The 12,874-nt window shown below is 49.8% G+C and overlaps 1 protein-coding gene across 2 annotated transcripts in view; it reads right to left on the minus strand.

The window, feature by feature from the left end:
• Positions 1-8,585, minus strand: part of LOC116832523 (SRSF protein kinase 3-like) — a 43,164-nt gene extending 34,579 nt beyond the window's left edge. For both annotated transcript variants that reach the window (XM_032793314.2, XM_075073089.1), the window contains exons 1-3: positions 8,454-8,585; positions 8,193-8,301; positions 7,307-7,394 (exon numbers count right to left, since the gene is read on the minus strand). In XM_032793314.2, the coding sequence (XP_032649205.1) occupies positions 7,307-7,394; positions 8,193-8,301; positions 8,454-8,499 (243 nt within the window). In that variant the 5' untranslated portion in view covers positions 8,500-8,585. The remainder of the gene's footprint in view (positions 1-7,306; positions 7,395-8,192; positions 8,302-8,453) is intronic.
• Between the last annotated feature and the right edge of the window lie 4,289 nt (positions 8,586-12,874).

The following is a 12,874-nucleotide window of genomic DNA, read 5'->3' on the forward strand; positions in this document are numbered from 1 at the left end:
CTGATGCTGTGGAGAAACCGTCTCTATGGCTCCATGTGCAAGCAGACTCTGGACCTGCTGCAGGAGCAGTGACTCATGAGAGAGGTCCCTGCAGAGGGATGGAGTAGAGGGCAATGGCCAGAAATTATGGCATGACCCAGTCACTTGGTACTTAGGACCCCTTCGTCTATGGTAACCATGTCCCAAGCACTGTAAAAGTGAGACAGCCTGTCTCAGAACTGAGGAGACGTAGATGGGGAGGTCACAAGTAGAATGCTGCCCTGGACAGGCAAGTCAAAATAGAGGCTTGCTGGACACTGGCGGAGGACTATCTGGCTGGTTGAAATTCCACCCAGAAGACCTCTTCCTCTGCCATCTTATGACCCTTCCTGGAAAAATCTGCTGTTTCTCAGAAAAGGATGAATGGCAGCAAAAGTGCTGTTAGTAGTATTGCTCCTGCCTCCTCTAGCAGTGTCTTTTTGTGGCTCAGGCATAAATATCCAAAGAATGCAAAGTAGCCCAGGAGTGCTTAAACAAATGTCGTGTCAATTTCTGAAAACAAAAATGACCGTCAAGATAAGTCTTCTATGATCTGTTGAGCATCACAAGCTATGCTGGAGTTCTGCAATGACAAGGCCCTCCTCATGGTCACAGCTGGTGCCATAATTCCAACCGAAGCATCTGCCACGTCCAGAGCTGACTACAACGAAGTCTTGGCCTCCAGATGGGCCTCTGTATCAAAAGCCTTAAATTCCTCCCGGGAGACTTTTGTCAACTTCTCTGTGAATCTGGACATAGCATCCCAATTAAGAAAGTCTTAGCTGGATAGTAGAGCCTGCTGATTTCCAATGCTCATCTGCACTGATGAAGTTATATACACCTCTACCCCGATATAATGTGACCGATATAACACCAATTCGGATATAACATGGTAAAGTAGCACTCTGGGTGGGGCGGGGCTGCACACTCCAGTGGATCAAAGCAAGTTCGATATAACACGGTTTCACCTATAACGCGGTAAGATTTTTTGGCTCCTGAGGACAGTGTTATATCAGGGTAGAGGTGTACGTGTTCCTCCCAATCAAGTCTAGCCTCTCAGACTCACAAGTCCACTCCAAAGGATAGGATCTCCCCTGTTATGATCTCTCGTTTACTGCTATCACCACAAGAGAGTTAGGAGTTGGAAGAGAGTAAAAACACTTGAAGTCCTGAATGGGGACATAATACCACTTTTCACACCACTTAGCTGTAGGCGATAACAATACTGGGGTATTCGCAAGGGACCTAGCAGGCTCCAAAAGAGCTTCATTTATTGAGAGAGCCATTCTCCCCAGAGCTGAGGACTGAAGGATATCCAGCAACTTATGCATGTTCTTTTGCCAGTATTCAGCCTGGAACTCCAAGGTGGAAGCTGTATGCCTGAGAAGGTCCTGATATGACAAAGTCCTCAGGCACCAGTGAGGAAGAATCCAGTATTGCAGAGTCACCCAGAGGAGAAGAAGAAGAGTGCAGGGCCAATGGAGACTGTTGGGGACGGGGGCAGCTCCTACGTAAGAGGTTCAGTCTGGGCTAGCTCAGGAAGAATAACCTCTGATTGCACTTGCAATAGAAGTGGCTCATGGATAGAAACTGCTGCTTGGAATTACTGATCTTGACCTGGATTGCATCAAAGAGCAAGATCTCCCAGACCACAGCACAACCCAAGAATTCCATAGAGGCCACTGGAACAACAAGGGTAAGGCACTGGTGGCCAATAGGTTGTAGCCCAGGATCCCTATCCCTACTGCAAGAACACTGCTGATCCTGGTACCACTGGTGATCCAAGGATCAAGAACAGTGCTTCAAAGGTGAGGGGGAAGTAGAAGTAGTCATCCCCACAGCAGAAATTGAGGAGCCCTGAGAGTCATCCGGTGGGAATGGAGCATCCCACCCCTGAGAGATCAAACAAACTATCAGCCTTGTCCAGAACCAAACATGAAGAAATCGTTGGTGCCAAGGATGCATGAGTGGTTGATACCAGGAGAGGCATCACCCTTGTAGCTGGCACAGGAGCGCATGAGGGTGCTGGAAGCGAGTCCGTACTGAATCAGATGAAGGGGTCTGTAGCAAGGACAGCATCGGTGCTGAAGACAGCATCCATGTCAATATGCCCCTCACTACCACAAAGGATGATGGCTGCAACTCTGCTGTCCAAGCTCTGGAGGGTGTGGAATGCAGTGCCAACAAGTGATGAAGCCAACCCCACCAGACGGTGCCAAAAGTGCAGCAGAAGACGACGATGTAGAATGCACGGCAACAGACAGCTCCTGAACTATAGGGGAATCAGGAATGGAACAGCAGAGCAGGTCCGATGCTGGCCAATATGCCAATGGTGTGGAGATGACTGAAGGAAAAGGCCAGGCAGGGACCATCGAATCGTGGAAGTAAATGCATGGCTATGCAAGTGGTGTGAGCAAGAGGGCTTTGGCTTCTTTGACAACAAGCTGATGTTCCAGGAATGAGATTACTGTGCTAGGATGAGCTCCATCTACCAAATACTGGGAGGATCATCTTTGGACATTGTCTGGCTAACTTGATAAGGAGAGCTTTGAACTAGCTCTTATGGGGGATGGTGACAAAAATACAGGCAATGCACATCTAGGCTCAAGTAACAAAGGAAAGGGGAAGCGGCTGATTTCAGAAGAGGGATCTAGAAATCACAATTGCTTTAAAAAAGGAAAAAGAAAAGCAACAGGGCAATCCGCAAAATATCTTTGATGCCTGTTTACAAATGCAGGGAGCGTGAGGAACAATCAGGATGAACTGTAAGTCCTGGTATAGGAAGAAAATTATGACTTAATTGGCATCACAGAGACTTGGTGGGACAACACGCACAATTGGCGTACCAGCATTGAGGGCTATTGTTTGTTCCAAAAGGACAGGTATGGGAAAAAAGGAGGTGGCGTTGTGCTGTATGTCAAGAATATATACACTAGTTCTCAGGTCCAAGGAGACGTGAGCAACAGACCCACTGAAAGTTTCTGGGTGAGGATAACAAGGGAAAGGAACAGTAGCTATGTTATGGTGAGAGTCTATTATAGACACCAAATCAGGAAGAGGAAGTGGATAAGTCATTCTCTGAGTAGATAAGATTAGGTAACTCACATGAGCTAGTATTAACAGGGGATTTTAACTTCCCTGATATCTGTTGGAAGACTATTACAGCCAAACATCGTACGTCCTGCAAATTCTTAGTGTGTGTAGGTGACAGCTGTCTGATTCAGAAAGTTGAGGAAACAACTGGGGGGGGGGTCCTCCATTTTGGATCTGGTTTTGACCAACAGGGATGAATTAGCTGAGAATGTGAAGGTGGTTGGGAACTTGGGAGGAAGTGATCGTGATCTAATAAAATTCAAGATTCTATGGAAAGGAGAATGTGAGAACAGCAAAACAAGGACACTGGACCTCAGAGTTGAAATCTGCCTTTGACTCAGAGAAATAGCAGGCAAGGTCACATGGAAAGGCCAATTAGGAAGAAAAGAAGTCAAAGGGGGCTGGCAGTTCTTAAAAGATATAATACTAGAGGCTCAACATCTTGCAGAGGAAACACAAGAAAAGTCACAGGAAGCCCATGTGATTGCACAAGGAGCTTTTTAGATATCTAAACCCCCAAAGGGATAAATACAGGAAATGGAAGGAGGGATATGGAAGATGATACGAAGGCAAAGCTGCTCAATGCCTACTTTGCATCAGTTTTCTCATAAAAAATAAAGTGTGACCAGACGATTAGCAAAAGTTACCACAGACAATGAAGAGGAAGGGATGCAGATTGGGATGAGTAAAGGAAGTCAGAGATCTTCTGACCAATTTGAATGAATTCAAATCAGCGGAGCCCAATGCTATTAACCCAAGCATACAGAAGGAATTAGCTGAAGTAATCGTGGAGCCACTGGCAATAATATTTACAAACTCATGGATGACAGGAGAGATTTCAGAAGAGTGGGGAAGGGCTAATGTTGTACCCATTTTTAAAAAAGGGAGGAAAGGAGGAGCTGGGGAATTATAGACCAGTCAGCCTGACTTTGATACCTGGGAAGCTACAAGAGCCATGTATAAAACATTATATTTGTGAATACCTGAAGGACAGAGGGGTGATCACCAGCAGCCAGCATTGATTTACCAAGAACAAATCCTGCCAAACCAGCTTGATTTCCTTCTTTGACAGGGTAACTGGTTTGGTGAATAGGGGGAATGCGGTGGACATAATATACCTGGACATCAGCAAGGCTTTAGACACAGTCCCACGTGATGTTGGATGGGATGGGAACTGAGTTACTGCAGAGAATTCTTTCTTGGGTGCTGGCTGGTGAGTCTTGCCCACATGCTCAGGGTTTAGCTGATCGCCATATTTGGGGTCGGGAAGGAATTTTCCTCCAGGGCGGATTGGCAGGGGCCCTGGAGGTTTTTCGCCTTCCTCTGCAGCGTGGGGCATGGGTCGCTTGCTGGTTGATTCCCTGCAGCTTGAGGTCTTCAAATCTCAATTTTGAGGATTTCAATAACTCAGTCATGGGTTCGGGGTTGTTATAAATGTGTATGGGCAGGGTTTTGTGGCCTGCCTTGTGCAGGAGGTCAGACTAGATGATCATATTGGTCCCTTCTGACCTATGAGTCTATGAGTCTATGAGACATTCTGATAAGTAAGCTGGAGAAAAGCAGGCTCGACAGAATTACCGTTAAGTGGATATATAATTCGTTAAACAACTGCAAACAAAGGTAACTATTAATGGAATGATGTCGGGTTGGTGGGAGGTCTCAACTGGGGTTCTGTTCTAGGTCCAGAGTTGTTTAACATCTTTATTAATGACCTAGATGCAGATATAGAGAGCATACTGATTAAGTTTGCAGATGACACAAAGCTGGTGGGGGTGGGGGGAGATTGCCAATACTTTGGAGGATAGATCTTAAAATTCAGAGGGATCTTGATAAATTGGAGAACTGGACTATAGCAACAAAATGAGATTCAATAAAGACAAATGTAAGGTGCTACACTTAGGGAAGAAAAAACAAATGTACAAATACGGAATAGGGGAAAATTGGTTTGGCATCAGCACTGCTGAGAAGGATCTGGGAGTTGTGGTGGATCAAAGCCTCAATATGAGTCAACAGTGCAATGATGTTGCAAAAAAGAAGAAAAAATGCAAATGCAATTTTAGGTTACATTAACAGAAGCATGCAAGTCATGGGGGATGATAGTATTCTTCTATTCAGTGCTGGTTAGATCTCAGCTGGAGTAGCAGTGTCCAACTTTGGTCACCAATGTATAGAAAGGATGTACAGAAACTGGAAAGGATCCAGAGGTGAGTGACAAAGATGATCAAAGGGAAGGAATGCAGCCATACGAGCAAAGGCTGAAGGAATTGGGTATGGTTAGTTTGGAAAAGAGGAAATTAAAGTGTTTGTGTGTGGGGGAATCTGATAGCTGTCTTCAAATACTTAAAAGGCTGCCACCAAAAAATTGGAGAAAAGTTGTTCTCTTTTGCCACCAAGGGCAGGACAAGAAGCAATGGGTTCAAACCATAGCATAGCAGATGTAGATTAAAGCACAGAAAAAAATTCCTAACTATAAGAACAGTAGGACAGTGGAACAGACTGCCTCAGAAGGTCATAGAAGCTCCTTCACTGGAGGTTTTCCAAAGGAGGCTGGATAGCCACCTGTCTTGGCTGGTTTAACACAACAAATCCTGCACCTTGGCAGGGGGTTAGATTAGACGACTGTTGCCGTCCCTTCTTGTCCTATGGTTCTATGTTGCCGATGCTGCCATCATCAATACCAGACTCAACAGATGCCCCATGGCCAAAACCAGAGGTAGTTAGATGGACTGGCACCAGGAGTTCAGAAGGAGCTGCTCGTTAGCACTTAAAAGGGCTGTTTGAACACATTGAAATGCTGGGTGAGGGGAAGATCAAATAAGGACTCATCTGCAACACTACACCTCCCTACCAGGCGACCACGCTGGGTCAGACTGGAATGGTGCCAGCACTACTAAGTTACATTAACAATGAACTACATACAATAAATTCCTAGAGAAACTGAGGAAAAAACATGTAACGTACAGCACCACAGAATGCTCAGACTCTAACCAGAGGCAGTGAGAAGGAACTGAGAGGCATCAAGGCACCACTATCCTTAAATAGCTGGGGAAGGGCAAGGCAAAAGCCACAAGGCATGAGCACTGCCCATCGGTGCTGTTAGGCAAAGTTCTCCAGCTTCAGTGCATGGGGCGCATGCATACCTGAGTTGAATACATGTCTGCTCCCACTCAAAGAAGAACAGAACGATCCTAAACATACCAGAAATAGAATCCCTGGGGTGGCAGGCTGTTTCAGAAGCAAATGCTGGACCTGAGGCCAGTAGTATAGTTAGCAGGGTTAAGGGGAAGCTGCTGCTTCCCCTCAGGGCGTCAGGCACAGAAGTGGCGCCTGCTGGGCCAGCGCTGCCTGCAGTGTGGCCAGAGGAGCCCTGTGGGGGGGGGGGCAGACGTGGCTAGAGTATCGAGGGGGCCAGCTCCTCGGCTCAGGGCTTGGCAGCCAAGCACTCCCCGCCCCCCACCCTTACTAATGCGGTGGGCAGGGGGAGGAGAAAGGGCCCCTGTGCCTTTAAGGCCACCTGGCTGGTGAGCCCCGCATGGAGCGCACCGAGCGCCGGGATCAGCTGGGGACAGGTGGTGGCGCAGGACGGAAGGTGAGTGGGGTGGGTCCGGTGCCTTGCACTGGGGGGTCCAGGTGAGGGGCTGCCTGGGGCTAGGCCCGCAAGGCAGGGGCGCAGGCCATGCTGTCTGGACAGGGGGGGCTCTGGCGTGGCGAAGGAGCCTGGAGTCTGGGGCAGGGGGGACGGGACCCCATGGGTGGGGCCGGGCGGCACAGCCTGGCAGGGGATACCTGCAGAGCTCGCTGGGCAGGAGGGACTCTCCCAGGACCGCGGAGGGACAGGCAGGTATCCGCACCCCCGGGAAGCCCGCAAGAGTCCTGAGCCAGTCCCAGGGTTAATCTGGGGGGGTGGGAATGGGAGGAGCCAATGGGGACGTGGCCACAGCAGGAGCCAAGGGAGGGTGCCTTTTTTATGTTTGCTCCCCCAACACTGAAAACCTTCCTACACCACTTCCTGAGGCTCTTTTCTACATAGAGTTTGATGTGTTCTCCCTGCTGCCAGCCAGGCTCCCATCAGGCTGAGAGCTGTTAGAGGAGGTTGACTAGTACTGCAGAGCTCTGAAAACAGCTGCAGTCCCCACAGTGGAGAAACCAACTGAGCCAACATGCTCCCTGGAGTGCAGCCAGGGATGGTACATACACACTGGAGGAGAGAGATTTCATCCTGAGCAGCCTCAGCAAAGCTCTCCCCACCCTTGGCCACCTTCACAGCTACACGCCTCTTCTCCCTGTGAAAGGAATCACACCAGCAGACCAGTGCACAAAAGTTCTGTCCAGCCCAGCTTCCCATCATGCAGCCTGGAGGAGTCTCCATGTCTTTCCTTACCCTGTAGTGACCCACCCTAATGCTTGTGCTCTGTACTAAGAGAGGCTGCCCTACACCTCTCTGCTGCCTCTAACATCCCCACCCTCATACCTCACACAGCAGGGTGGAGACCTGTATTCATCTCCCTCTGGCAACTACTACTTTAATCTTAGAGCTCCATTGCCCTCTGAGCGCAAGAGAGGTCTGGCCAGGCGGAGAGAGAGCATATTATAAATCAGAAAAGTAAATAGAAAAAAAGACCTGTCCCCTTCAGGGCCAAACACGAATCCAGTAGGGTTTCTTGTAGGCACAGCTCAGCACCGCAGACTACAAAGCAATCCACCCACCAATGTCATCTCACTTCTCTCTAACCTAGGCTGTTTGCCTAGTGTCCAAGCACCAGCTCCCTTCCTAGAGATCCTTCTCTGATTCTTGCTGTCAGACTCGCCCCCACTCACTTCAATGGAACCCTCTTGTAATGGCTGCTTGGGAAATAATGCCTCACAGCTGACCTAGCTCTGCTGATCATCTCCCACCACCACCCAAACACCCGCATCCCTGCCTTCAGGGCAGGCTGTTCCTCTGGGCTGTTCCTTTCTCTGCCCAGATAGAGAGGGTCAATTCCTCCCCTTTCCCCCCTGGATGGACTATGAACGTCCCTTTACAGCCCCATTCTACAGAGTTCCCCTCCCTTTGGAATAGTCTCTATTGTGCTACTCACACCATGTCCTGACACAACCAGACTGTAGAGAAGTAGCCACAGCCTAGCTTGTGCACCACCTGGTATCTTCCACTGAATGTATCTCCCTTCTGCACAGGGTAGTAGCCTCCTACAGGGATGGATCACCAATAGCTCCATTAGTGGGACTACCAAACAGAAAGGAGGACTGACCTCAATGATTCAGCCCAGAGTCTACAAATCTCCCAGGCTGAATGGCAAGGAAGTTTGGGTACCAAACTGGTAACACTTTCTGGGACTCACCTGCACAATACTCTGCAGGGTCCTCCTGGCATCCCCACCCCTCCATGCCAGAGGCTTGCTGCAGTCCTCAGGATGAGCAGGTGAGGGGGAACAGGGATCTGACACTTGGAGCAGACACAGCACGATCTTCAGCATTTTACTCCTGTAAATAGAGTTATGTATGTGCATACCTGTTGGTATTTCAGCCAAGCACCCGTGCCCTCCGCTCTGCAGCTTACCTTTTCTTCCTTTCAGATCTCATCTTTGACCCCTCTCCCCTCTACATCCCTTGTTCCTTCCCCTCTGTTTCCTCAGAATTGGATCTGGGTTATGAAAATTTCTCGCGTTTCCTGAGGGATTAGAGATTATTTTAAGATTTCAAAATAGGGACATTGAGATGACTCAAGCTGAGCAGAGCTCCTTGCTGGGTGCAGCTAGAACAGAGAGAGGCAGGAGTCTCGGGTTTCTTGCTGCCTTGTTCGAATTTCTAGAGGATTAGTGGGAATTGAAGGAAAGGGCCAGGCATTCCCTCTGACAGGCTACAGTGCTGGCCTGGCCTCCTGCAGAAAGCACACAGATCAGGCTCCACAGAGGGCGAGGGCAGGTCTCTAATGTGCACACAGTCTAACTGAGCTGCAGATTCTCACAGTCTATTTTAGTATTAGATAGTCTCTGTGCATTGGAAACTCCAGTACTCTGCAGCCCAGTCCAGGACCAAACCTTACAAGGGATAGCTGCATTTCTTGTTGATGCTGGGTGAGCGTGGGGTATGAGCAGATTCCCTAGCCTGTGGCTACACTTCTGTAAAGGGAGTCTGGGGCTGCAAAAGTCTCCACTGTTCTATTTTCCCCTACCTGAGGCTGAAGCAAGGAAGAACAGGTTAGAATGCAGCATGAAAAGGGAAGGTGGCTGCCTCTAACCCACTTCCCTTCTTAGTTCTGTAACTGAAGCATAATGCATTACTTCAAGCCTCTGTCTCTTTTTAGGTACAAAGTTCCAGAAGCACCCATCCTTCGCTTATCACTTTCCTGTAAATAACAACTTTCCATGACCAGATTCATACCAATGTAACACTGAAATCACTGGAGTGATCCCTAGTTTGTACTGGGGTGCGTAGAGAACTGGGCCTGTTCAATCTACTGCCATGCCAGTAGAGGAGCACAGAGCCCTGCCATCTATCTCCTACCACTCTGATAGGCATTAAGGAGCAACTACAAGAATGATTTGACATCTGGAAACCATGCCTTATAGATGAAGCTTCTCACATCTCTCGCTATTTACATCACTAAAAACAAGGTTAAGAGGTACGCAATGCTCTAGAAACAAGCCCTACACAGGGTAGATGTTGCTGATAGTAATTTCTAATCTAGCAGAAAAAGGGATAACAAAAGCCAGCGGTTGGAAGCTGAAACTAGTCGAATTCAGACCAGAAATAATGATGCACTTTTTGAATAGTGAGAGTAATTAACCGTTGGAACGCATCACTTAGAGTTGTGGTGGCTTCTCCAGCACTCAAATCTAGACTATGTATCTTTTTACAAAGAGATGTTGTAACTCAAACACATGTTATGGGATAAATGCAGAAATCACTGGGTGAGGTTTTCTAGACTGTATTATGCAGAAGTTCAGACTAGATCAGGGTGGGCAAACTATGGCCCATGGGTGACATCTGGCCCACCAGCCGATTTTATCTGGCCCTCGAGCTCCCACTGGGGAGCAGGGTCTGGGGCTTGCCCTGCTCCCACATTCGAGCTGGGAAGAAGGGGGGGGGGCACTCCATGCATGCCACAGCTCTGTGCAGCTCCCAGAAGCAGCAGCATGTCCCCTCTCTGGTTCCTACACGTAGGGGCAGCCAGGGGGCTCTGCATGATGCCTCTGCCCCAAGCGCCACCCCAACAGCTCCCATTGGCCAGGAACTGCGGCCAATGGGAGCTACAGGGGCGGCACCTGCGGACGGGGCAGCATGCAGAGCTGCCTGGCCGCACTTCTGCATAGGAGCTGGAGAGGAGACATGCTGCTGCTTCTGGGAGCTGCTTGAGGTAAGCACTGTCTGTAGCCTGCACCCCCGCCCCCTTCTTGGTCCCCAGTCCCCTGCCCCAGCCCTGATCCCCCTCCCACTCTCCGAACCCCTCTGTCCCAGACTGGAGCACCCCAAATCTCTCATCCCTAGCCTCATTCCAGAGCCAGCACTTCCAGCTGGAGCCCTCACCTGCCCTGCACCCCAACCCTCTACCCCAGCCTGGATCCCCCTCCTGCACCTTGAACTCCTCTTTTCTGGCCCCACCCTAAAGCCTGCACCCCCAGCCATAGCCCTTACCCCTTTCTGCACCCCAACCCCAATTTTGTGAGTATTCATGGGCCACCATACAATTTCCATATCCAGATGTGGCCCTTGGGACAAAAAGTTTTCCCACCCTTGGACTAGATGATTATACTGGTCCTTTCTATCTTAAAAATAATCTACAAAAGGAGCAGCAGTGCTACATTGCTGGAGATGCTGTCCTGCACAAGCCAACAAGCTCCATCTTCCAGTGTCCCAGAGTGGCTCTAGGGGCAAGCAGCCCTTCTCGTGGGTTTGCGCCATCTGCAGGCACCCCTGTGAGGTACATGAAGGTACCTGTCATACTCATTTTGGGAAGATGGTTGTAGAGAGTAAAGCAGTTGAACCCACAGAGAGCAGTAGATTCTTCTCTCATGTGTGAACGAGACATATGCCAGGACATAATTTGGGCAGGGCTTTCCAAGTAAGCATACCTGCAAGCCTTGGCAAATGCAGTAAAAGCAGCCCCTTGCAGATCTAATTACCATTGGTTCTTGATAGACTTACCTTGTAGTAGCTCATGGAGGCAGAGCTCACGGCTCTACTTGAGAACTGGGGCCTTTAGGAGCTCCTGGAAGTGTGATACCGAGAGCTCCTGCTTTCCTTTTTAGTCTGGTTTGGATGGGAGGGGTATCCTTGAGTGGAGTGAGTTCCTCTGCACCACCGGAGGTATGTGGTGAGGAAAGGGACATGAGATCAAATCACAGCAAGGCCCCTGGAAACAGCACTGGCTTCAGAATAGTTAGAAGACCTTGGACAGCTTAGGATAGGGTCATTTTACTGTACTCATAACTTTGCACCTGTTTCCTGCTTCTAACTCTCTCTTAGCAGCAAGTCTATCCAGCCACAAAGTAAACCCTCTGAAAGCTCCCTGGAGGCTATTTTTAGATAGGATGACCATATTTTCCTATGCTGAATATGAGACGCCTGGTAAAATTACTGCTATTCAAGCGAATTCAACGGCAATCAATCAGAACTATGAAGTACAAACATTCAAATTAACATCAAGTTGACTAAGCCCCTGTTAAAAAGAAATACTGGATAGTTGGATTCTTTTTATCTTATCTTCAAGGCTTTAGGGTTCATGTGGAGAGGGGTGACACATACACTCCAACCCCCTCCCACTCCTACCTACCTCTCTCACACAGTGGGGGTGACCACCTGACCCTCCCCTCCATGCCTGGTGCTCTCCAACCTCCATACTTGGCTGGGCCTCTGGTATAGACTCACCTATCCCAGCAACTTGTGCCGCATCTTCCCAAGGCAACACATGGGGGAGAATGCAGGGTCTCATGCCCCCCACCCCCACCCCCACGTCCAGATTTCTGCCAGGGTTCACACCAGAATGTGGTCAGCAGCAGCCTTTTGGCACTGTGCAGGAGGAAGGGATGGGAGCTGCTTCCAGCTGCAGGGGAGGTGGAGGAAGAAATTACCTGGCACATGTCTTTGCGAGCTCATCTCGTCCTCCCCCGCCCCCCAGCCCATGTGGCTAGAAGCAACTGGTCCCTTCCTGCCTGCACAGTGTCAAAAGGCAGCTAACACCTCCAGGCTGCTGCTGGCCACCAACATAATCCAAACGCCTCCTGTTCCTCAGCTACAGCATGGGTAGGAAGAGGTTAATCCCAAAACCCATGCACCATGGCCCAGGGAACCTGACTGCAGGGGTTTCAGTGAACCCAGCCAGAGAGGTGACTCAGCAGGGGAGGGCGTCTAGGGGATGGAGCAGCCCCGCATTCCATGGGACAGGATCTGGGGGTGGGTGGGAGGGGCAGATGAAGAGGGTGCTACGCCCCTGCCCTGGGGGCTGCTGTGCAGTATGAAGATTCGGGGCATGAACAGGCTAGAAATCGCTCCTCCCTGCCACTCCAGAGCTTAGCTGAGAGGTGGAGAGGTGGCAAATGCAGGGCTCAGTGCCTCCTGGCCAGTGCCCTGGGTCAGAGGGTCTTGGGCTTTCCTGGGGCAGGCAGTGAGGGAAAGAAGGAGCCTGCCGGCCAGGCTGAGCACTCCAACCAGGGGCTGGTTCTCTGCACAGTGCTGGGAGCTGGACGAGACCCGCTGGTGGGGATATGGAGGAGCAGCGAGGCTGCAGGGGTGAAGGAGCAAAGCAGGGAGAGGATAGGAA

The sequence above is a fragment of the Chelonoidis abingdonii genome, chromosome 17, assembly GCF_003597395.2.
Source record: "Chelonoidis abingdonii isolate Lonesome George chromosome 17, CheloAbing_2.0, whole genome shotgun sequence".
Lineage (NCBI taxonomy): Eukaryota > Metazoa > Chordata > Testudines > Testudinidae > Chelonoidis > Chelonoidis abingdonii.